We start from the raw sequence: 26,939 nt of genomic DNA on the forward strand, positions 1-26,939 counted from the left end.
GTTTCTGGAATTATGACAAAGGGGATTTTCTGCATATTGAAGTTACTCAATTAAAAACAAGTCAATGTGTTGGATTAGCAGGGTGTTGGGAAAAGACTGAAACAGTTACCTAGCAATTGATCAAGGAGCCTTGTCTTATAGAACAATACCAGCATAAAAATAGCTCATAAATCTGAAAGGCTGATTACTAAAACTGTTGTGGGAGCTTTATTTTTCAGAAGAATATTGAATTAATGAGAAATAATACAAAGGGGGAGTTTAATTATTCTGAATAGAATAATTTTTGAACCTAGCCTCTCAGGACAGGTATAATTATGTAGGTTATATATCAGAAATGACTTTTATGCATATTTCATTAAAAGCCACATTTTTTCATGAAGGATAGTAAGCAATAAGCCCTGTTCAAACAGAACTCTCTCTATAGTGCCTTAAATGAAAGATATTTCCTTTGTGGCTATGTAGCTGTTAAGATGGACGGTCAATAAACAAAAACCAGACTTGCTTATAGGTTATTGTTTTCACTAAATAATGAAGTTGTTTTGTTTCTCTCTCTCTCCATGGCCCCACCATCCTTTTGAATATACAGCAATTAGATAGTGGGCATTGTCATGTATATCTAAACAATGAGATTTTAGTTCTGAGTTGATTTGTAAGACTTTTGGTTTATTTTTACAAATGCACATGAAACAATGACGCAGCAACAATTGAATTATAGATCAAAACCACTGAATTTTCTTCAGTGGCACACACTTCACTGTTTTCAGAGAGGAAACATTTTATATCCCCTTTTAGTGTTTCTCTACTTTAATTTTTAACTCGATTTCATCATAAAAAAATATTTACCAGATTTAAACATGTAAATGCTTTTGCTGGAATATATACAGTCTTTTCATCATTGTTGCCACCGTCTCTAAGCTGAAAGACTGAGATTTTTTTTCCACGTACAAGCAATGGTGGAAATGTTTGGTCCATTGAGCATCAGAAAAAAAAATCAATTTAAATTACAATTTTCTGTTTAGAATTAAAATGCTAATGTGCATAGTACAGGATCAGAAAATTTATCAGGTACTGTCCTACATAATACTAAAACTTGGATCTCTCAGCTCAGTAATGGACTGAGGAATCCTAGTTTATCCAACACATTCAACTCATGAACTGAACTGCACTTCATCGCATGCCTTCAGAACTAAAGTCTATGTTTTGATTTACTATACTACCATGTTCACTTAAGAGTACAAAATAATTGTTTATAATATTTACATTTAGCAGAAATAAATTCCTGGATATTCCTGTACTCGTGCATTCACATACACTCAAACCTATGTATAAATAACAATAAAGACAAAAGTATTCTTGTTAAATTATGAAGAACCCATTTCTATCATATTTTGGTGTGGGCCTTGACTCTGGTACTTTTGTCTGAAATGTTTGATAGAGCTCCTGAAGTATTCCTCCAAAATTCAAATTACATTTACATTTATTCCATGGCTATTTTTGTAGCTGAAAATTTTTCCTCTTCTATAAGCACTAGTTTCAAGAAAAGGTAGTTAGGGTTAAATTGTTGGCCAAACAGGAGGAAAGAAAGACAACATGCAAGGGATATGGTTAACTAAGCAGAAACATTGTTAATTCATCAGGGAACTACTCATCACTGCCTCATACAGCAAAGGTTGTGGATTATTATTCGATTGTTTCCCTTGGCTAAAGAATTGTCATTGGTCCCTTTACCCACTGCTAAGACTGCACAGTCCTCTGACTACAGTGTGATAACTCTACTTCTCTTCTTTAACGCCATGTTCTATAGCTTATTAATGCTCTGGATCCCTTCTGGCCGAGCTGGGACAGCCTGATAAACAGACATTTTGAACTATCTTCCTACCAGACAAGGTGGTGCAAAGTGGCCAACCTGCACGAAACTGGACATGAGGGTATAAGCTTCCTGTTCCCCAAAGAGTCCAACACAACACAGCTGACAAAAAAAAAAAAACAAAAAACAGCCAACCTCTAAATCACAAGGTGTAAGGGTGGAAGCTACACCCTTCTCTCAAGATGGAGAAACAAGCTTTGTACATACTCCACCTTGTGTGCAGAAACTTACTCCCTATATTAGCAACCCGTTAATCTGCTTCCTCACTCAGACAACTCAGAGGAAAAAAAGTGGAAGGAATGTTCCTTATCTACCCCTTAGATCAATGACTTTTATTTCTTCTTCCTAACCCTGCAAGTGCATGCCACGTCTTTGTAGATCTGAAATCACAAAAGCCCCTGGGCAGGTTCCCAAGCAAGAGAGGACATGCCTTCCAAAGGACCCCAGCACCCTCCCAACAAGAGCAGGCTATAGATAGTCAAAGGTGGGGCTGATGAAATCACCACCTTCTCCTAATTTTTTTCCCCGTAGGAATTCATGATATTTAGCAAATCCCACACTAACATAGCCCTGTGGTGATTCATATACAACACAGCTGGAAAAGGCAAGAAATCTGAACTTCATAGTTGCAAGCAAATTTGGAAGGTAAAATTTGGCTCCCTTAGGGCCATTAAACATCTATAAAAGAGCAAGTATATGAATTCTCATGTCTGCTAATGCAAAGGTCCTAATGATATATACTTAGGCTTATGAGTACCTTTTGTGCTTTCCATTTTGCTAGTGATTATAAGCCTCTTTTAGATTAGTTTTCATATACTGTCTGTATTTAGGGTATTTAATCTGACATAAAAATTACTACCTAGTCTGTACAAGTCAACATGACACACTTAGAGAGCAGAGCAAATACAAATAAGGAGCTCTCATTTAATCTTTTATTTAATTTGCAGTGATCTAGACCACTGTGATTTGAAGGAGTACCAAACCACCACCAACATATACAATTGGAAGAAGAGTGCAGAGACCACTACAACTAGATCGTGCCTGACCTTGCACACATCTGAACTGTGAATGGACAGTACACAGTATGGACAGCTCATTGCAAGACTGATAGGAAATGAACATTTTTCCAGCAATTATCCCTCTGAAATGAATAGGAAAACAACAGCAATAATAATAGTAATAATGCCCAGGATCTGTGCATAGCACTGTTTCTCACTTGCTAAAAACTATCCTCAACTTCTTGCAAATGGTTAGACTCAGTCCCATTGTTCCCAATTTACTAACTTTATAACTGTTAGTCTGAGCCTGTTAGCCTAGGAAAGAATCCAGAAGACAAGAGTGCATTAGCTATTATGTAAACCAATTAAAAATGGGGAGGCTTATGCACTTATCAGCTTGGCACCACAGGTAAAAAGCAAGATTTAAGTAAACCTACACCTGAGGCTACATCTTTGACAGTTTAGCTTGCATGTATTTTCTGAGGCTATTTTACGATAGTAATACAGGGGATGTGTGTTCATGCAGAGCAACTGCTTCTTTCTCCAAGACATCTTGAACAGCTTTTGTACCCTAACAGTACACAATTCTTTACACTATTCTGACTATGGCTCAGATTTTTTTTTATCACTCAAACCTTTTGCTTCAGTCACATTCCCTCTTTTTATACCATTCACAGTCCCACCCCTTCTCGTACCTTAATTCTACTTCCAGAATCACAGAATTTCTAGGTTGGAAGAGATCTCAAGATCATCGAGTCCAGCCTCTGACCTAACACTAACAAGTCCTCCACTAAACCATATCACCAAGCTCTACATCTAAACGTCTTTTAAAGACCTCCACGGATGGTGACTCCACCACTTCCCTGGGCAGCCCGTTCCAATGTCTAACACTACACATATAAATACTGCTACTACCACTGCTACATATAAAATTAATAAGTATCTGCAGTGTAAACATCTTCTACATTTCTATTCAAAGGTGTGTTTTTTTTTTTTTTTTTTTTTTTTTAAAGAAAAAAAAATATCTTTAAGTGACCAGGTCAGAAAATATCAGGAAAAATTTCCTTCTATGTGATGTGCTCTTAATTACCAAACAAACAATATTTTTCCTAACAAAGGTTGAAAGTCCTTTACCAAAACTATGAAAACTGTTTCATTTGGTCTTTTATGTGTGTACATAAGTTATACATATATATACACACAAAACAATAATTTTTATAGAAAGTGTTCAATCAGCCCGAGTCTATAATCTGAAGTCTACTGAAATATTAACAGCAAAATGTTACATAAGTGCTTCTAATATCTCCCCTTGCTAGCCTGGATAGCTATGACATCTTTACTAATCTTTGTTGTCCTATGCAGAACTTCTTGAGAAAGCACCTACACTGCTTATACCTGATTTTTATCTTATATGTGTCTTTGATCCTGTTTTGACCTTCTTGTTTTAGTCAAGTCTCAATGAACTTAATATTCAAGCTGCATTAAAATCCTGAGTATGTTTTCAAAAGCTACAATTTAACACTTTGGGAAAAAAAGAAAGACTATTATAAAACTTTTAGCATGATATCTGCAGAGCTTTTATTGAAAGAGGGTAGTCTCAAGTAGTTTTAGTTTTTAGAATAATGTTTCAAATAATTAATTTTCTAAATCTATGTAGACAAAACATCTTCTCAGTTTAGAAGACTGAATAATAAAATCAAGAGCCTCTACTTCATTGTTTTCAAACAATTAAAATACGTAGAATGCCCACCAATTTCATCTAGGTGAAGACTTTTTTTTTGTGAAATTATGTTTCAGAATATACCTAACCACATTCTTACAGCATCTAACTAAGAAAAAAAAAATATGTTCTAGCCCAGTCAGGCTACTGTTTCAAAAGTACTGTTACTCCACTATCTGAATCATAATTCAAAAGTGTTTAAATGCAACTGAATACTACATTCTAATATAGTTAGAATACTTATATAGTTATAAATTTTTTCTTTAAAAAGCATCACTTTTTCTCTGGACAATAATTTATAAGTATTTTGTGTTCTATTAAGCATAAGCCTTATACCTTAATAGCATAAGTCCTATGTTCCTTGGCAGATGGGAACAGCATCTTCTCAACTAAAGATTCAGGGTTATCTTAACCTTTGTCATACTTATTAGAAGTTTATTTCTCTGTAACCATTGTGTGTCTCCTCTGTAATATATAGCACTGAGATATTTAATAAATAATATATACACATAGAAAATATTCTATTAACACATCAGGTACTTCAGTAACTTTCCAAATAACTAATTCACTTACAGAATTTTAGGACATTATAAATTTATAGCCTTTTATCATTCTCTTCCTGACTCAACTCACAGTTCTGCCCAATCAGGAATTTTTCCTCTTTCCCTATTAAGCTTAATTGCGTATAAGTATCAAATGTCTATGCACAAAAACTGACTATAAGAATTAGGACAGTTTTAACCATTTGTATAATGTAAACAGAATTTCCATTACAATGGGGTTTATAAGCAAAATATTCAGTAATACTGATCAGTGCCAAGAACCTATTGATTGTAAGCATCTCAGCATTTCTGAGGGACAGGTATTAACAGAATCTAACTGAAAGCTTGCAGTGGTCCACACTGTTGTTTGTTTTGTTGTGGGTTTTTTTTTTAGCCAAATGATTTAACCAAAACTGTGAACAGACTTAAGCAATTCCTAGTCTATAGGCAATTGTTGTTTGTTGTTTTTTTTTTCTTCATGTTATTCTTCTAATGCTACATTAATATTCTGAACTGTAGCATTTATTTTGTAACAGGCTCAAACATGAGAAAGCAAATATTTGCTTTTAAGTATAAGGAAAATTGAAGCTATTATTTAAATAAAGCTTTCCTTCCCCTCCAGTATTCTTTAATTGGTTAAGAAACTATTACACTTGTATAAAAACAGGAACACTGATTTTTCCCTTGTATAAACTAAATGCTGTCAAAGATACCATAATAGTTTGCTCTTGACTTTTACAGAAAATTCAGCTAAGCTCACGCTCCATATTAACTACAGAAATCAATTGGCTGGGAAAATAATATGTAATATATATATGAAAAGCATTATTAGAATTAAAAACTTCATTAAAAATTTAAGGAATTAAAAGGAAGTGCATAGTAATAGAAAGTCCATAAGAGCTACTTGTAAAACAACTTCCCAAACTCAGTAATGGTACAAAATTGTACCTGTTTGTTGAAATGTACTTTTGAATGAAATGTTTTGTATATATTTTGATTATTTCAGGAAGAAACAAATGTCAATTCCCTATGAAATTGAAATTCCAAGTTTCAGCTTGTTCTCTTTAAATGTAAATATTTATTCTATAGCAATAGCTGCAATGCAGTAACTTACAGAGAGAGATTCATAACTCCCCATTGCCTTTTCTTCACAAAACTTCTATGAGGTTACTGACAGATGAAAAATTTATGTTAAAAAAAAAAAAAAAAACAACATTATGTCTCCCATTTCTAAGATTCATTTTTAATAATGATTGCAAATACTGAGGCTAGAAATGGTGCTATTTACAAAAAGGATATTTAAGTGATAAAATGCCCACATTGCACTGGCCACTGTCCAAAATTCACCGTAGCTGAAAAATTCACATGTTGTTCCAGATTTTCTGTTCAGTATCTCATTATTCCTGTCTCTGCAAGGCTATGAACACTAATATGCAAAGCCTCTCAATGCCCTGTCTGTATCAGAAAGACAAGTTTGTTTGTTTGTTTTACCTGGCAGTTTGTCTTAAACAGTTATCATATGCTTTCGTTGATCTTATTCAGGGGTTGACAGTATGGCAACTACACCACACTTGATCTGGCAGGACACAAAAAACCTGGCCGAATTCAAAGCACACAGGCATTGCTCTTAAAAAGTCCCACACAGACATTTGTTTGGTCACGACATATGTATTTTGCATGGCTTTGCATGAGCTTTGCATAATCCTCAGGCCCTGATTCTGATATGCACAAGTGCAAACATGAAACCCTTGTTTTAATGTTTTAAATGCTGCAGTCCTGAATTGCACTCCTGTGGTTTGATATGTTTTCCTTCTCCCAGTACAGTTCTACCCTAGGAATAAACTGATATAATTCCACAATTAATTCCTACCTGCTGTGACAGTGCCCCCTCAGGGTAAAGATGATATTTTTACATTAACAGACAGGAAGCTTCCAGTGCGATTGACCTCAAAGACACTGACAAATTAATTACTTTGCTAGTCAATATGGCATGGCAGCTTAAAGATACGAGCAGATATCCAGCCGACTAACATGCATGCTGCCATCTGCTGAATATGACAGCCAGGGATTTGTACTACTCTGGAAGACAAGTAGTGTAGAGCCTTCCAAGAAATATGCTACCAAACCCCTCATTCACAGCTTATTTAACAAGTCAAATAAAGACAGTCTTCTGGTTCTGAAAGAGAACTGGTAGTATCTTAGGATTTTTTGACCTACATGTTTAAAATGGAAAAGGAAACTATCTTAGAGTATTCATTAAAACTTTGGTTTTGAGCCCACAGCTTAACAGCAAGAGCTAGGGTATATTCAAAAAGCTCATGAGATTTACGGGAACACTCATGCAGTGCAGATGTTCATAAGGGGTTCATAGTTTATACACCTCACTTGTCAAGCTTCAGTGTCACCCTGATTTAAAAAGCTGTCCTCTGGCTTGACTTAAAAAAAAAAGTAATTATGAGAAAACTTGTTACCATTTTTACAGGCTACCATTTTTTCAAGAAAAAAATTAGATATCTCTTATCACCATTTTTTTTTTTATTTCCATAATCTTTTTTCTTTTTGATTTTCAACAAAACCACATCAGATTAGAAAACTGAGTGATTTGTACCCTACTATTCCTGTAAATAATATTATACCTCAAAATGGCCCCAAACTATTTATACATAAAACTGTATGTAGGTAAAACTGTTTAAAGCTATATAGCACATATTATATTGATCCATAAAAATATACTCAGAATATATTCATTGAAATGAATAGAATCATTTAATTTGTTCCTCTGTTCCTGCTGTGAAACTGGGTAGGAGTAAAATCAAAACAAAACTAGAGCCAACAGTAAAGATGTATTTGGGGTAACACTGGATGAATGAAACAAACAAACAAACAAACAAAAAAGTAAAAGTTATGGTTTCCTAAATTTTGTATTGTAATAAGAAAACAGAAAACAAATAACACCGTACATTGTGGGACGCTGAATTTGCTGAGCTGTTCAGACAACCCAGTACATCTGTCAGTGAGCACAGCAAACACTGCCTTGAGACTTGCCTGGCACCAGTTTGCAGATGTCTTCATTCACAACAAAGTGTATCACCTGGATAACCTCACAGATGAAGAATAGTAGATACCATTTGATAACTGCCAGGAGACATATCAACTCACTTTACAGAGAGACTTGCACTAGAACCTGACAAATGTTGTACGAAGTAAACTGAAAGACCTTTTTTTAAATATTTCTCTTAATTCTTTTCCTCACATTTATCTTTAAAAAGCTGTCTTCCTTCTTAAACTGATCTCAAAAAGAACACCAATATATACCTTTCCTACATCAGTATTCAAAATCAAGCTCTACAGAAGCACCAGGGGAATGCCTGTTAAGCATCAGCTTACACAATGATTTTTTTCTAGATCAGTTACATTCTAGCATTCAGCTGGAATTAAAATATCTAATACATGTCAACTAAAAAATTATCATTAGAGTACCTTACAGTACCTGAGTTTATGTCATCAGCTATAACAAGCATCCTTGGCTATATGGGACAGAACCACAAATACTGCAATAGTACCGCAGAGAGTTCTGTACTGCTATATTCTTTTTAAAACAGAAACTGATTAAAAATCAAAGCAATGGCTTACTGTCTTACAGAAAAAAAAAAAAAAAAAAATCTTAAGATCATTTGTCTTTGTGGCAAGTCCTGTTCAAACTATTCTTTCTCCAGTCCAGCAGAAATCTCTGCACTGAAGAGATACATAGGACACTAGATGCACTGACTCTTCTTTTGGGGGAAATATAACAGGTATGAAGATAACACACATAACCTGAAAACAGATCAGAACACAAAATTCATCTGAATGTTTGCATTATAATTTATAATTATGACTGAATATTTCTTCTAAGTATGTGTGCTTTTAAATAATTATGAGCTGGTCAATACATAATACATACATACATATATATATATGATGGTAAAATCTACACAGGCAAATTTAATGATTTACAGTAGTCCAGAATTCTGTCCAGAGACCTACAATGTCTCTCTATTTCATTTAACATCTATGTACTCTTCACTAAACTCAATGAATTAGTGCTTTACTGAATCCTCTACTCACCCAAGTTTACAACACTTTAAGCAATCTGTGTCTCTAATGTTTATTACAAATGTAGTCACCTATCACAGAAGTTCAGCTTCTGCATCGATAGTAGTTTTTGTTTTCATTTTTATCTCATTTTCAGCTCTTCGAATCAAAATCTTTTCTTTAATGTGAGATGTAATAATGCTCTCCAAGGACATTTCACCTTCATTAAAGTCAACAGGGTCAGTATTTAACCCCTCTCTTCCCAATTTCCTAAATTCTTCATCCTTATCATAAACATAGAGAATGCCTCAAATTCCAATTTTGGACTACCTTCCTGAATTGGTGGAATATTCAACACCCACAAAATAATCAGTGAGAGTGTAAGATAGACAGATTTTATAAAATATTTTCTTTTCTAGAAAAACCTTTGATAGCACTGCAATTAAAACCAGCTTTCAGACATGACCTGCCATAAATAATTTTAGTAGTATCTTTCTAGGTATGTGTATATATGCCGTCTTTTATCATAGTTCCAGTCAGTACTTTTGAGCTGTCAAATTCAGATTGCAGAACTTGGAACATATTTATATATAATTCAGTACCTACCTCCAATTTATCAACTTCAGTTTCCAGTGTACCCAAGTGAACAAGTATCTGTCTTTATTCCAAGTGCTAGCAATGCTTCTTGCAATACGGTGTCAAAAAGAAGTTGTTATAACTCTAGCCACACACTGAGAATATCCTTCACTGTCTAGACAAGCTGTATTCAGCTTGCCACCAATTTGCTAATACGCCGTCATTGATGCCTGCAGGAAAGCTTTTGATATCTCTTTTTCTTCTTTCTCAAGACTGAGTATTTTACCCTGACTGCCAACTGTCTCCATACAAAGAATTCAAGAAGAAATGCCATACAGATAGAATTTGATAGGTTTTAAGGATATGAGTAAAAGCTTTGTTAGAAGGAAATGCTCAGAATGAGGTATTCCCTTGCCACTATAGGAGACACAGCAAAAACAAAACCTTCTCATATTAGCTTGAATTTTGTTTAATTTTTCAGATATGTTTTAACAAACTCAATTATTACTCAATTACAGGTAGCAATTGTCAGTAATTTTCATTAGTCTGATTGCAGTCTTTTCTGACTCAGAAATTACTTGTCAGGTTGCAGGAGGATGGACGAGTTAGTCTATTAGGTAGTTTCTTTTTCTCTGTAATGAACCATTAAAATCAAACAGAATAGAATGGGGTCTCTTTATGTCATCCTTATGTATTCTTTTAAAACACATTTTGGTGCTTTTGCATGTACCAAACAAATTAGTTTCTATAACAGGTGAAAAGTATCTGAAGAGTTCAGGAGATCTGATGTCTCACTTTTTTTCGGGGGCCTTGGGAAGCTTTTGTTTTATTTTTAACTTGTACTCTTCAATATTTTACTGATTTCATAGACAGATGTTCCAAGCAGCATGAGGAAGTGGGCAAACATAGAGCTTTTCTGAAGCTCCTCAGAAAGTTTGCATGCCATGATTAATAGTTCATACGTTTTGCCAATTTCATCTACAATAAAAAAAAAAAAAAAAAGAAGGAAGGGAGGAAGGAAGGAAGGAAAAGAAGAGTGTAAAGTGATAAAGTGTAGAGGAAGAAAGAGAAGGGAAAATTAAAGAACTAGTCACTGACATATTCTAGTAAAATTCTAAATACCTTTATATCTACCTTTGTGGTTTTAGAATCTATGTGTGTTTTTTCTTTGTTTTGTTTTGTTTTTGTAAGAAATGGGCTATTTTGAAAACACCATTCACTTCATCCTTTGGAGAACTGTCAGAGTTTTGGTGTTTTGGTACTGTTACTTTACCTTTGCTTGAAGCCACATATACGCAGCTATCCCCTTGATCGGCTCTTATCCTTATTTCATAGAGAATAGAAATGGCTGAAACCAGTCTCCTTTCTGTATCTTTTTGTACTTTCTTTATAGATGGAAACTCTAAAATAGGGTATGTATCAGAGGGTATTCTCTTTCCATTGTAAATTCATAGAATTTCAATAGAAACTCATTCATAAATTCTGCAGTTTATTATTATTTTGATCCACACTTTGCAGATCTACCTTACATAGAAATTTAAGACCATATCTTTGAAAAAGACAATTATGACTGAAAGAAGTCTTCTCTAAGTCATCTTACCATAAAACATACATTTTGATTCACTCACAAAAGCAAACCTGATTATTTTTATCCTGTAAAAAATTCAGAACGCAGAAAGATAATAAATCACTGTAGGGAAAACTGGCATCCTTGATCCAATTATTATGCCACTGATATACAATCCTTTCAGATAGCATGTGGGCAGAACAGATTCTGTTACATGTATCTTTCAGCAGAACTCCTGAAGACATAAGACACCAATCTTGTAGATTTGGAAACAGGTTAGAAAACAGTGCCATTTTCATACTCATTCTAATGAGCACTTAACCAAAACACTCTCCTGGGCTTGAGAACTCACCAACATACTGTACCTAAAAACATCCTTAAATAATATTTTGCACTGCTATTTTGTTTTTTATTGTGATGTTTTTCTTCTTTCTTTAAGAATATTTTTGATCCTATTTTCTTTGTTAAGATTACACAGCACCTGAAAATCCATGACAGCATTAGCTTTTCTGTGGTAGCTGCTGAAAAAGTACAAAGGGAAAATGTAGACCCCAGAAAAGTTAACATCTAATCAAGACCAAAACCAAACCAAACCAACCAACCAACCAAAAACAACAAACACATGCCAACAGTAAAGCTGATACATTTTGCCATGCAAAACTGGAAAACTTATTTGTATCTCACAACAGAAGCGACTGGTCTGTCTTATTAGTTTCCCTGAATCAATTCCCTTCTCTCCTCTTTAATCCTAATACCAAGCCTGATACAAAAGGAGCTTCTTTTCGTTTCACTTCCTACGACCCCAACCCATAAAACCAAATCAAACCAAAACAATGGGGACGCAGACAAATAATCCTCTACCTACTTACTGTTTCTACTGCCTGCACACAGGAGCTCAGTCCCCAGTTAGCAGCTGTTTCTTCCTCTACTTTCATGGGAAGATGAAAAGGAAGCCTCCTGCAGGTTCCTAAAGAGAGAGGAATGGTGCTCCAATCACACTGTAATAGGAAAATATGGAAACTTTTCCTTTTCAATCAGCCCCAAGTAGTAAAAATGTGCCAATCCCTCAGAAAAGATGACATCTTTTCATGAGATGACATCTTTTCATCAGTTCCAAGTTTATTTCCTCTCTGTGAGTACTTAAATTACCCTCAGGTTGGTTTTGGTGAAGAGAAGGATGTCTGCTACCACTGAATACTGGAACTGCTGTATGTGTTTTAATAAAAGCTAGTAAATCTTACACCGCATCCAGGACCCGGGGCTCTTTCAAACAGAACAGCAAATACTGTTAAGTTCACAACAGCATTTAGAATTGCTGCTATAGGATAGAGCTGTGCGGAGAGAATGAAGAAATGTTTCCTGGTCATCAACTACTAGGATGAAGCGAGCAGGAAGACTCGCTTTTTCTGATGACCAGCTAGGCTTAAGTTCTCTGGCCAAATCAGATTATCAGATTAAAAAAAAAAAAAAAAAAAAAAAAAAAAGGAACTCAGTATTGTATGCATATAAAACAGGTATTTAAAATTAACGAATACCAGTAACAGTTGTAGGAGAGAAGCCCTTGAGAAAGCACGGAAGGGGACACCCCAAGGCCTCTGGGCACCCCGCTGGGGCCGCTTGGTACCGGGGCTCTGCAGCCCCTTGGGGCTCTGGCAGCCACCTCAGGCAGCCCCCGGGTGAAGCGGAGCGCGGGCTCGGGCGGCTGCTCTCCAGCTGCACCTCAGGCGTGCCCCAGCCCGTCTGAGAACCACTAACGCATGAAACCTAAGGTTATGCTGACTATGGGTCGTGAACTTGAGCGCTGTAAGGGCAACTAATTAAAGCCGTAACCCATTTTACCAGCGCTTTGTTACAGGACGGAGCCGCCACAAGCTCCTCCGCGCAGGAGCTGCCCCGCGAGGGGGCGCCTGAGGGCGGGCGGGCAGCGGACGGGCGGCAGCCATGATGTCGCATCCTTGCCACCGCCTCCCGGGCCCGAAGTTTGGCGGAGGGGCGGGCCGGGGCGGGCCGGAGGCGGGCCGGGGCAGGGCAGCGGAGCCGCTCCGGCACCACGGGCAGCGCCGTCCTCGCTCGCCCGCGGAATGAGCGGCCCCCGGGCGGCTGCCGCTGCCGCCGCCGCTTCCACTCGGGCTGCGGCGGGAGGCGCGGTGCCCGCGGGGGGAGCGGCGTGAGGCGAGGCGAGAGGCGAGGCGAGGCGGCCCCGGCGCCAGGATGCGGGCGCCCGGCAGCGTCCCCAGGCTCCTGCTGCTGTCCCTGCTGGCCGCCCTGCACCCTGCCCAGGTAGGAGCCGGCCGGGTGCCGCGGCCGACGGGGCTCGGCGGGCCGGGGCGGGGGGGATCGCGGCAGCAGGAGCGGCCCCGGGCTCCCCCGGGGCTCCCCCGGGGCAGGTGCCGAAGCCGCGGCGGTGCGGGTCTGGAGGAGGTGGCTGAGGAGCAGCACCGCGCTGCGCCGCTGAAATCGCCGCGGTGGGCTGAACCCGGCGGGCCTGCGGCGCTGCGGGAGCTCACACCTTGCCAGCCGCCTCCTGGTGCCGTGCCGCCTCCTACCCGGCAAAGTGAGGAGAGGGAGAGGATCGCGGGGCACTGCGGGCAGCCCCCCAGCAGCCCGCTCCGCTGTGCGGGTGAATGTCCCCCCCGCGGCACCGCTCGGGTGCCAGGCAGCCCCGCGAGACAGGATTTGGCTCTTCTGACAGTTTGCTTTTCCCTTTTAAATAATTGACATAGTCGTATAAAATACGCACGGAATTTCCAACAGCGTGAAAAGGGTATTCCTCCTACGAAAATATAAAGACAGAACTTAATAAGCAATTCGGTGAAAAACAGATTTACAGCTGCAGTAATCATAAGATACGGTGACAACATAAAAGGAGATGATATATGATTAATAACATTAGCTAATAATGAATTATAGCCATCTGATATTAAATAGCAGCTATTTGACAGCATCGCTATCGCTGTGTTCTGCAGAGACTCGTATCAGGCGGGGAACAGGAGTTCCTCAGCTGTGTGAGCCCGAGCACATGGCCACATCGCAATCACAGGTTTCCAGTCATTGCTCTGTCTTCTGGTACACTTAGATCTGTTGCAGGCAAAGAGGCTGCCTGAAGACAGGATAAACACAATTTGTATCACTGTCTATCCACAGAAGAGTAAAACCACTAATGAAGTGGATGACCTTCAGCTGGCAGAATTTTGCTTAGTTTAGGTGTCAGAGATATGCCCCATAACAACACTGGGAAGAAATGTTCCATCATAGGTGTCTGTTACCATCGAGCACTGAAAAGCAGGATGCACCACTGGAATGGAACTGCATAAATTATCTCTGAAACTTTGCTTCTAGTCCTTTGTGCTGTGGCACACTGTGCAGAGGGCAGAAAAATGGCCTTTTAGTCATTGCTGTGTGTGACATTTTCAGGGATATTAAAATGTTCATTGCAGGCCCTTTTAACTCCGTGAAGAGGTCATGAGCCAGAAGCTCTAAAGTCCTTAAGAATATGTAAAAACAAGAGCCCCTTAATCCAAGTCTGCTTTTTATCAGAGATAAATTGGGTTTTCAGAAATTAAAACAGGAGAACAAATGGTTATTCAGATCCTTGATTAAGATACTGCTCCACTTTAAGCATATGAAAAGGTGCCACATATAGATGACAGATGATAGTTGAGTTTTGTTGATGTATTTCTGTGAAAAATGATGTATGCAAAATGACTACAAGGTCTGTGGGTTTGGTTTTGTTTGTTTGTTTTCAGCAAATAAATACAAGTTATGATTGAAATCACTTTAAAAATGGAAGCAATCCTCAGGTATTTAGCTTACTTTATGCTAAATGGAATAACAATGTTCTGCCCTGCAGGTTTGGAAGCAAATATATTACGTGAAATTAGTATTAGGAAACAATGAGGTGATTATTTCCTTCTTTTACAAATAATTGTGCAACATGCTCATGACTAGACACAACTTTTTAGATGCCCTTGACACACACAAATGAAAATAAATCATGACAGATGTTTCAAAGCATGCCACAGTACATTCCTATTAATGTTCTGCATAATATCTAAGTAATAAAGAAATAATTTCTGTAACTCATCTATTACTTTTAAATATTTCCAAGAAAAAAAATAAGAAAAAAAAAGCTTTGATTTAGAACTAGCTATCACTGACTTTAAAGACTGTTGTCCACAGGCACTCTTACTATGACAGGGGTTTTATGCTAAACTTACTGTGTTATCTACTCATTGTAAAGTATTTAAGTATTGCCATCTTATGGTAATATATGCTAAAAATATGTATAGTTTATTCTTAAATTTCTGGCACATTAAAATTTTATTTCAATTGCAGTAACTTATTGCCCATGTTGTATTTTTATGTCTTTTTTTCTGCTAAGCTTGATGTAGAATATTGACCTGCTCTGGAAATTAGCCTTTAACAAATGGAAGACAGCTCACTAATGATTAATTTTAAATACTCTTAATGCTAATTGTAGAATATCAATTTTAAGACACTTATTAAAATGTCACATCTGTTAATTTGATTCTAATTTTGCTCTGTATTTATACTGAAAAATACAAGGAAACTATTCATTATAATGTGTTTCAGTAAAGTTTTATTTCCAGCAGGATGATTAGATATTCAGCAGGAAGCCAACTATATAAAAAGACTTGGAATATAAAATCTTTCCTTTCTCCTACATGCAAAAGCAGTATCTTGAAAGAATGATCTATTAAGTACTAGGAAATTTCTAAGAGTTACTGCTAGATGGCATCTCTGTGCTGCTTTTCTGCAAGCCTGGAGTTTTCTGAAATGACCTTCATAGTATACAAAGTGGATTTCTTTTGTAAGTGTTATTTTGGTGGCCATCATTTGATCGCTATATCCAAATAACCACAGCAGTATAACCAAGTGAGCATTTTAGAGTAATGTAATGCTGCACCAGACAGGGAACAAGCTCAGCAGGTCTAGATGCTGTTTTTTAAGTTTGATTTTTGAAGATTTAAACAGATCTGAAAATAGGTATTTTTCAATGCAGTCAATAAAATTTATGTCTTTAATTTTTATAATGGTTGTATATCCTACACCTGGTGGGTTTCTATTCTTTGAACTTTGCCAAAAGAAGTGTTTCAAAGGAAGACTGGTGGGTCCAGTCCCAAACAGGAGCTATGTGTAGTATCATTAAGGACAGTTGCAAAAAGCATCTGTTGTCTATGTTCATTGCTTGCGATAATAGGATCTTTGGGAGCATTAACATAAAAAAAAAAAAAAAAAGCAAATTTGAAAAGTTAACTGTTTTTGAGTGCATTCGTACCTTCTGCAGTTTGATCTTTGGAACAGCCATGTTTCTAGATTTCAAAAATCCACAATTTTCACACATCAGCAGACTACGCAACTAGCTGCTAAAATCCTTCTTTTTCCCAGAGACCAACAGAACTTGTTTGTAGGAAGAGTGCATTACTTTAACACTGCTTCAGAGTATAATTTAATTCATCTCTACTGTGAGAGTGTATAACAAGGATATTATGTACAAACAAGGGTTACCGTAATACACAATTTTTGTTGGAAATACTGAGTCATAGTACTATAATACAGCACAAAATTGTGTGGAAATCTCATTATCTTTTTGGAAATTAATTGACACTGTTTTCCACAGTATTAGTCATTAGTCAATATGAAAATCGTATAGAATTATTTAACCTACAGGATTTAAGAATGCTCTAAATAAAGAATTGCTGAATATATATGGTCAACTCTTGCCTTAACATTTCTGAGCAATGTGATTCAAAACCCAGTGAAGAGCAGTCCAGAGCTGTCTGTGTCCCGTGTCTTCTCCCAGATACGTTACTCTCAGTCCAGTAACTTCAGTCAATGGGTAACAGTTTGCAGAAATGCAGTTTAATAGCTGTCGAAACAACACCCAGCTATAACTCTAAAAATGTGTTTCTAGTTGCCTACAGATTGAGCAATTATAAATTTCCAGTTCAAATCCTTGCAATTCGTAAGAGACCTATTAAGAAATGAACAGGAAATCCTCAGAGAAGCCCCAGTTTACTTTGGGCACTGAAATACCCTTTTTCAATACTTTAGTATGACACAAATGCTTCAGGGCATCACTTCAGCGTTCTTACTGGATCTTCACTGAAAACCAAGTAAAATTTAAAAATCCTTGTGTAAATCTTTGCAGCAATAGTATTTTGAAGACCATCTTTCACCAAAACGTCAATCTATTGTACTGCTTCACTTCACAGGGCAGTAGATTTCTTGTCTAAGATGAAATTGAGAGAAGTGAGGACTTTGTATGCCTGGGTATAAATACAGAACTCTTTCCACAAAGGAGAATGCCAGCATGCAGGAACACACAGATAGCTTTACAGATAGAAAAACATTCAAGAGTTAGATGTTTTTATGTACTTCAAGAATGCCCAAAGAAGATCAAAGAGCTTATGTTGTACTTGTTTAGCATAATGAGGTCATGTGTACTACTTTCCACATGGTCAGCTAATAAATGTGCACTTGGTGCACCTGCAGAACAGAACAATTTGCTGTTCACCTGATCGATCTGACCGTCATTTTTCAAAAAAATCTTTTTCAAAATATGACAGCTCCGAATCTGCCTCCTTCAGCTTTTTTTTACTGACTTTTTATTTTTCTAAGAGGTAACGATCTTAATGTGTTCACAAGGGGATCTCTTAAGAACCCTTGAAGTGCACAACATCAATCTTCATATACTTAGTCTTGGCATTAATGATGTTTTTGGTGAGTTTGCTAAGAAGAAAAAATGGATGATAAATATCTTAGCCATTCCTTTATTCAGTCAACTGGGAATTTTTCCTAATACTAGAAAGAAATACGTTTTCTAGAGGACATAACTCCTCTTACTTCAGTACTAAATTATCTTTACCAGCCATTCAGAAAGTCGATTCTTCTGTTCATCATATTTGCTCTGGGACACACTGCCTATTAACTGCAAAGAATGGCACATCTTACCCAAGAAGTAAGAATATTAGTAAAACAAAAGTGCAAAGGTGTACAACTTTGCGGAGAACTCTTATTCAGAAATTGATAAAAAGTTGCAACTTTAACAATTCTGATTATGACACATTATTTATCTGAAGGACACTGATCCACCACTGATGGCCACTTTATACCTTTCACAGGCTGAGATAAAATTAATTCAAAATGAAGGAATTCAGCATGACAAGTTAAGGGAGCATTTGCCTCTGGGAATTTAAAATTCACATTACAATGTCTGGGTGATGGTGAAGCCTAGGACAATTCTTAGATTGTTTCTTAAAGTTGAGCACAGTGTTGAGAGATGTATCTCAGAAAAAAAGGAGTGAACTCAGATGTTACCTGTTATGTCGGAGCATAGAGAAATCAGAGACACTTCACTCCGAGCATGGACTGCAGCTTCAGTTATTTTCATTAAGTGGTTCCAATCTTAAAGGTAATTGCACTCCTGTCAGCAGCATAATTTATCAGAACACTTGAAACTATTTCCAAAATGTTACTGTTTTTAGTGTCTTTGTTTTATTCCTGTCATTAAAGGTGTTTAAGGTCTAACCTTGGTTTATCTGAAATTAGAGAATTCATGTCTCTGCCTGAAAGGACACCAGAATACTAAATTATAAGGCCCTTTGTTACTGTGTCCTGCTTTTATTACTCACTTCTCAGTATTTTTAAACTTGTTTTGTGGCAAACTGGACTACTGGCCAGCAGATAACTTGTTTAATATGCAAATAAAAGAGGCATGTAACCTTGTTTACAGTAACACAGATTATTTTATCCCTGTTGGGAGCAGTTCTAAAAGATTTTTTATTAACAGGGAAATACCGTGTGTTGTGTGTACCGGACAAAGGAAATCGTTACCATTTGTCTAGCTAGCTCTGTGTAGACTAAAACTAAATGACCCGTGGCCTTCATTTTTACTGACCACCTTCTAGAAATAGTTTCCTAATATTTTTTCTCACAATACGAGTGATTCATATTAATGAACTCAACATACCACGCAACTTCCATACTTAGAGGAGGTGACAGTGAACACAAAATGTTGGTGGTATAAGCAGTTAACATTAAGGACAGAACTCTGTTAATGATGTATAGGGTATAGGTATATAGGGTATACCCAGCAATTTGATTCCTTGAAGTTTCATTGTGGTATCACACGTACTATATGCTTTTCCATACCATCCTATACCCTCTTCAATTTCATGACAGAAGCTGACCTATCACAAAAGCAAAAGAAACAGCCAGGCATATTTGTCATAACTCACTAAACAATCATAACTTGGAACTTCAGTTATAGCCAAAAGGAGGCTGCATAGGAAATACCAGGCCTGCAGGTAGGAATTTTGTAAACTCTTACCTAGCTGCTTCTGTATGCACTTTATGTACTTTTTTTTTTCCCCACAGAAAATAAAAATGTAATATGAAATTATTCACAAAACATCCAGTATTTATTAAAACTTCTTCCTCAAGAAAAAAAATAAAATAATTTTAATATTCTGACCCCCTTCTGAGCCTTTCTCACTTAAATTAAACCACTTCAAGCAGCCCCAAATAACACAAATGTAATTTTTTCATCCTTCAGTTCCTTCAAGAACAAAGTCATCTGCCTGCTGCACTGCCATCTAAACAAACAAATCCTTGCAACTGTGGAATGCAGATTTAATCTTTTTATTCCTTCTATTTATTATTTCACTGAAAAACGTATGTTCATCAGCAGAACAATAGCTTAAGCAAATGCTGGAAGCAAGTAACCCACTTCACTCCTGTGGTTTGGGGAAATACTGTTAACATCCTCCTGCAGCTGTTAAGTAACTCATAAGGGAAGGGGAACAGGTAGAACAAGTGGAAAAGATTCTGTTCAGAGGACTGCATCTTCGTGAGCTCTACAATTAAGTGCCTATCACTACATTGTAAATAATGTTAAACTATTGGTGCATGTTATTAAAAAATGCAGTTTAAAGATATTTTAATGAACCCATTGCTTCTTTGTTTGTTTGTTTGTTTGTTTAGAACTCCTGCTTTAGGAAAATACTATAAAATGTGTTTCAGTGTATTGCTTTCAAGGTGATAACTAAGCATTTAAATCATTTTCCACATCCGAAATTGTAAATGCTATTTGAGTTTGGCCATTAGTCTTAAAATTGGTTTTATAGATATACAAACTTCAATGTATTTAGAATATATTACTACATCATTATTTACTCAAATTAAACTGTTCTGTGCAAGTCCTAGCCTCAGTACTGCAATTATTTTTTTCTTATTCATTTTTTCATATAGCCTTTTACACAGTATTCTAACAAATCCACCTTCTAATAAGATTCTGAGCATTTTCAATATACGGTATTGAGACTTCTCCAAGAAAATATGAAGTAAACAGTGTAGCTGTAACACCAAGATACTTTACCAAGAAACAAACAATACATGGAGTACAGACTGCGATTCCAACAACTGCATTAGCTTTCTCAGATTAGATGTAATTTTGTAGTGAAACTTACCTGCTTTTCAATGTGAGCTATCAGTAATTTGCTTTCATTTTTGGCTGCTCTGGGTCTAAGTGAACCAGAGCTGAAGTGAACCCCCTGAACTGAATAGGCATTTCATCGTTCTTATTTTGTAGAGGTAAAGACAGCCCATTAGTTGTAGCTTAGTGGCAGATCATTATTTTCAAATTATCTATTGTTAACATCATTGAATCCAAGTTCTTAAGAGCTGAAGTTCCCCAGCAACACCACACTGCAAATTGCCCCAGGCCCAGCATCACCTCCTGACCCATCCCTGTTCCACCTCTGCTTCACCAAACTCATTAGACCTTTCACTGTCCATTTTAAGGCACTAAATCTACACAGCACTGCCCTTTTTAGAAGGGAGATATGGTCTTCTTTTTCACTATTCTGCACTATTCTCAACTTTTTAATAATTCTAAAGATACACAGGATCGTACTTATGACATTCATTCTGTTTGCATGGTCATAAAATTTCCAGAGGCTATGGCATGTGAGCTTGGCAGAAAAATTACAAAGAAATTGTCTTAAAGGCAAGATCTCTCTTACATATCATAATTTACTAAGCCATGTAATGCTGGAGGGTGTTTTTTTCCTTTTTTTTTTTTGTTTTGTTCTTTGCTTTTCTTCTTTTCTTGCATATTAGCAAGAGCTGGCTAATTCTTCAACCTTGCCACTGCAAGAGTACATATATAGTACTTGTACTAAACATGACCACAGATCCTGCTGTCCTCTAGTTTTTACAGTAAAGGTCCTTTCAGCTCTGTGCCCTGAAGGTAAGTATCTTAACTTTTGAGTGTGATATGAATTATCATATAGATGATGGTATGAAAAATTCAGGTGACTGGTTTGCCTTTATAATGAGATTTCAGATCAATATTATTTGCTGTCATCGCAGGTATTTATGCCTGAGATGCATATCAGGCAGAGTAACGAACAAGATCCTTCCCAAGCATAAAGTAGGGAACTTTTCATATCTAATAGGTAATTCAGATCAGGAGAAATCAACAACCAATTAAGTCTGGTATCCTATTACAAAAGTCACATAAGCTCAGACATGACAAAAAGCTTCAACTAAATTAATAAAGAAAAAAATGTTATTAAGTAATAATCACATTAGTCTATCATTAAGATTACTGCAGAAATGAATGGCAAAAAAAAAAAAAAAAAGTCAACAAAATCAGAACTGCTAAGCTTTGACATTCCTGGAGAACTGTGACCTTGTGCATTATTTACAACACTCCCTGCACAAATAGTCCTCAAACTGACAACAAATGGAGAGCTTGTTGGAAACACCTTATTCGGAGAAAAGATTTCTGCAAAATAGAGTTGAGTCTGACACCTCAGCTTAGCCAAGGAATTATTTTAAAATATAAGTTTCATTGTTCAAAGAATGTTCAAAATTGTGGTTGTTGGCTTCTAGGTAAAATTACATGTCCTATGGAATCAGCATCATTCGACATACTTTTCTTTTGAATTACCCTTCCTAATACACACATTGATTTACTTTTTAAATCAGTGTCTATTATTCAGATACACAAAAAACCTTGTTCAAAGTGTCAGTTACAACGTTATATTCACTTTATTCAGTTTGGGCATCGTTGCTATTCTGGTAACTGATTTATATTGAACAGCAGTTACTCAACGTGCTTTCAGACCAGTAACTTTGCTTTTGTGGGTGTCACCGGGAAATAGTTCGTGGAATTCTGCACCGGGCAAAAAGAAACCCCTGCAGAAGTCTCTGATACAACCACTGTACAAGAAGCGACTAGGCAATAGTGAGAGCCTTGAAATTTTGGGGGAAATGAAAGAAGGATCTTGATGTAATACTGGCAGTAGCTGTAGTATTCGGATTTGCTAAGCTTTAGATTTGACAAGTCAGAAAGCTACGCTAATGGTAAGGTTCACCTCTGTTGTGTATACAGAAGAAAAAAATTACCAGATGCTACTGGTATTCAGATTATATCCACAGGTGACTGTCAAAAATAGAATAAATTGCTCTTGCTTATAGCTCTCTTCCATTTAGAAATGAGATTTATTTAGGAGTATGCAGTTGAAGCTATATCTCTATATGTTTATTTCTAAACAATTTTGAATGATTCATTCAACTTTGAAAACTCCCTTTTTTTACTAACATTCCTATAAAATCTTGAGCTAAAAAAAAGATCTTAGATTTCTTACTGAACATTCTGACTCATTCAATAGAAGATAATTCTGACACACACCAGAAGTAGGAAATCAGTATTAAGACTTGGAATCCATCTCCTGGCTAGTATCTGAGGGATAAACCCTGTTCCTTTTTAATACCCACGGGTATGATGTTTAACATGCCTTTCAGCAGCTACACTTTAAATTCAATCTGGTGCTCCATCAAAAAAATATTTCCTTTTTATTTGTGAGGGTGATCAAATACTGGAACAGGCTGTCCAGGAAGGCTGTGGAGTCACCATCCTTGAAGATGTCCATCCTGACTGGACAGAGCCCTGAGCAACCTGCTCTAGCTGACCATGTTCCTATGAGAGGCTGGATGCTGCAGAAATGAAGACATAAGGTTAAGCAGGTTAAGTTACTGAGTTCATCTCCATACAGTGGAAATGAACAACCAGTTAATGTTTTCTCAAATGCTTCCACAAATCGGTTTCCAAATGAATGTAACAATAGTGGTAGATAATAAAAAATAAAAATAAATTAAAATTTAATAATAATAATAATAATAATAATAATAATAATAATAATAATAATAATAATAATAATAATAATAATAATAATAAAAAATAAGATAAAATCCTGATATGACCTAACTGCCCAATTCTTCTGTTAAATAGAAACAGTCATGTTTTTTCTCTTTGGGGATTTTCCTGAAGCACATGCAATTAAGTATTGTCTAATGCTTACTTTCTCCTTCTCATTAGTATTCTTGGACATAAAACATTTGCACTGTGTGATTTGACTGTTTTAATTGACCCTAACTCTTAAGCACTAATGTTATCTTTTCACTTGCTAATTATTTTCGCTCTCTCCAGAAATTAGTCTCTTAGGCAATATTTTTCTTGTTAAAATATCATTGTTTTCTTATCCACTGTCGTGTATTTCAGTTCAGGTTCTGAAGACTTGCCATATCATCTCATCTTTGGTTTCCCAAACATTCATAGTTTTTAGGAATATAAACTACTACTACAAGTGATATCCTTCTTTTCTATCTTTTTTTTTTCTTCTTCTTCTGTGCAAAATATGCTATTATTAGTTAATTTCATACCAAAGCCCTTAGTTTTCTCCTTTCTTCACCTTTCAGAATGCTGTTATACTCCTTGTTTGCAATCGGGATGTTTTCTGACCAGCTGTGTTCCTTATAAGCCCTTTTAGCTGCTAAGCATTTGCTTCTGCTATATTCAGTTGCCTTCAAAGAATGGCCTCATTTTCTAGGAATCTTTTTGATCTTTTTCAGTTTTAGGAGACCCCTAAGCATTTTGTTTTGACAAATTCCTCCAGTTGTCTCCAAGTCACTTAATGTGCTTAATTTATTTAATAAATTTATTTTAATAAAAATTAAAACCAAATCTTCTGAGCTACATGTAAGTGCAGCTAAGAAAGACATCCCAAGATGTCAAGAATTCATGTTGATTCTGGTTCATGCACCATACTTGTCTAATTTTACTTAAAAAGGACAAAACAGACTGATCTGATAACTTGTTCCTTGGACTGGAAGGACATTCAGCTATCCTTGCAAGGGCATGTATCCAAACTCTGAAACTGTTACTCCAATTAATATCAGTTAAACTAAAATGTCTCATGACAGGCGGGGTATCGCTGCCCCCAATATATATATTTGTTGCTGTGAGGAGGCCATGCTTTAACACAAGCCTGCTTAAAATAGCAGTGACCGTAGGAGGAGGAACTTATGATCAGCATACCTACCACCACCCGTTTAAACACGAGCTTAACAAATGTCTTAAATAATCTCCTTGATTATTTTAAATAGTGCTTAGGGTTCCACCAAAGGATTGACTTGCTCATTGATCAGTCAGAGACGACCTGGCCTGTGAGCAGTGAGACATCTTTGCAGCTCCCCTCAGGTTTGTCACCCACTGAAACCAAGGTCCAAGGGCAGCCTGATGAAATGCCCGTAACTGTTCCAATGTGGCATTGTAGCCATAGCACATACCCAAGGCTCACAGCTTGCAAGCACTCTCAAAAACCCAAGCTTAGGAAGTCAGTTTAGCAGAAAAATGCATTCAAACACTTCTTTGCTACTTCAGTTGTCACATGGCACATAGAAATTTTTTCTTCTGAAGCATGTTGTTGGAACAATGCCTGCATTATAAATGCCAAATATATGAGATATCTGACTATCCTATAGGGCAGACTACAAGATCAATCTTAAATAGCAGGCTGTGATGCAGTGATAGCTGGTGATGGGAAGAAGGATGGCAGGTATAAGTTAGCACACTGTTCTGAACAGTGGGCACACTGTGAAAAAGGCACTAAGTACACTGAACAGTGGAAAGAATAGTCCTGCCAAATGACATAGTGTGAGATTAAAGTAAATAATTCTGCTGGAAACACTGAAATTTTAAGTATCTGAAAAAACGTATCTTCAGGACTGTTTTGTCTTTCATAAAGGTACTCATCTATTAATAAAAGAGCATATTAAAAATAGGTCTATACAGTACCAAAGTAAATTGGAACTGGGATTTATTTAATTTAAAAATACGTTACTGTTTGGCCAGCAAATAGCCACAGTAGCAAAGCTAGGTTCACTTCTCACTTCCAGATCAATCAATCCTGAGTTAGAATATGTTACTGTGTCTATTACTAGTCAGCCAGCCCATGCCCATCAAAGATGATCTCCTACTGGACGAGCACATCAGTGCAAGATGCCTATAAAAGAAAATGAGGATGAACAAGATGAAGTGATTCAATGTTTTCCTTTCCTAATGCAGTGTCCACAGTAGATAGGAAGAAAACCAGAAATAAAATCTTCCACAAATACTCATTCCAGTTTTAAACAAGCATAGCTTAAAAATATTTGTGCTCCTTTTTTAGCAAGCAAAATTAATGACAGAGGAGAACGTTATGTGAATATTGTAAAATATTTTTGACAACGAGTTTATAATTTGTACTTGCATATGTACAGTTTTGCCTGCTCATTAAAGAAATATCAATACATTTTATGGCTTATCAACCCAGAGTAACTCAAACTTTAGTATTCAGATTTGTGAATTATTCATAGAAGCTACACATCAGGAACTATTTATGGAAATGTTGCTGAAAATAGTACTCTATGTTTAGACTGACTCTAGTTAAAAAGGAAGCTAATTTTGTTAAATTGTTTAGATCACAGTATCTTTATATTTATTTTGAGTATATAGTGCAGTCTATTTTTAACTCTGCTGGCAGTGTGTTTCTCAGCACTTCTTAGAAGCCTATGATACAACAACACTTCTACTACTGCAATTTTTATTTCCCAGTTATTCATACTCAGGTATTGAGTATAAATACTCAATATTCCCTACTACTGTTTGTAGCAGAACCACCCAAAGTTTATGTGGAAACAATTACCTCTCTCTCATTCCACTATCTAACGTTTCAAAATCAGAACCTGTAAGTATCACTTAAGTAACACTTACAAAGCAATATCTGTTTTTACTCACTGCTGGGAAGGGAAATGTATTCTCCTAAAGTTCTTGCTAAAAAGTATTTCCATACCATTATGGAAGACAGCAGAGAAAATAGGCAAGGGGTCTCTGACTCATTGCGTAGACTCAAGGATAAAAAGGGATAGAAAAGGTACAGTCACTGAAACCTTGCAGGAAAATATCAAGTACTATTCAGTGGCAGGGAAGAGTGAACGAGTAAGGGGTAACTGCTTTTTCTTCAAAATATATCTGAGAAGTGTGTCAAAAAACAAACAAAGCAAGGAACAAGCTACAATCTATTTGAAATAGAATCTTACACAGTATGATTTACAGCTGCTCCCAAGTTTTTATCATTCTCTTTAGCCATCACTTTAAAGTACCTTGCAACAAGGAAAAAAATGTTCTTTCCTGCTACTTTTCTACTTTCATGCCACAATAGACTTTGAAGTCACTTATTCAAAC

General features: G+C 36.6%; 1 protein-coding gene and 1 long non-coding RNA gene across 2 annotated transcripts in view; one reads left to right on the forward strand and one right to left on the reverse strand.

Annotated features, from left to right (window-relative positions):
- Positions 1–8,811: 8,811 nt before the first annotated feature.
- Positions 8,812–13,316, reverse strand: LOC140003100 (uncharacterized). The gene is made up of 3 exons (XR_011811081.1): positions 13,184–13,316; positions 12,214–12,311; positions 8,812–8,943 (listed from the first exon to the last, which is right to left on the reverse strand). It is a non-coding gene; the product is annotated as an uncharacterized lncRNA (long non-coding RNA).
- A 76-nt stretch (positions 13,317–13,392) lies between these two features.
- Positions 13,393–26,939, forward strand: part of LOC140003099 (noelin-3-like) — a 47,912-nt gene continuing 34,365 nt past the window's right edge. Inside the window, exon 1 of the mRNA XM_072041907.1 lies at positions 13,393–13,624. Within this exon, the coding sequence (XP_071898008.1) occupies positions 13,556–13,624 (69 nt within the window). The 5' untranslated portion in view covers positions 13,393–13,555. The remainder of the gene's footprint in view (positions 13,625–26,939) is intronic.

This window comes from Anas platyrhynchos, chromosome 8 (genome assembly GCF_047663525.1).
Source record: "Anas platyrhynchos isolate ZD024472 breed Pekin duck chromosome 8, IASCAAS_PekinDuck_T2T, whole genome shotgun sequence".
Taxonomy (NCBI): domain Eukaryota; kingdom Metazoa; phylum Chordata; class Aves; order Anseriformes; family Anatidae; genus Anas; species Anas platyrhynchos.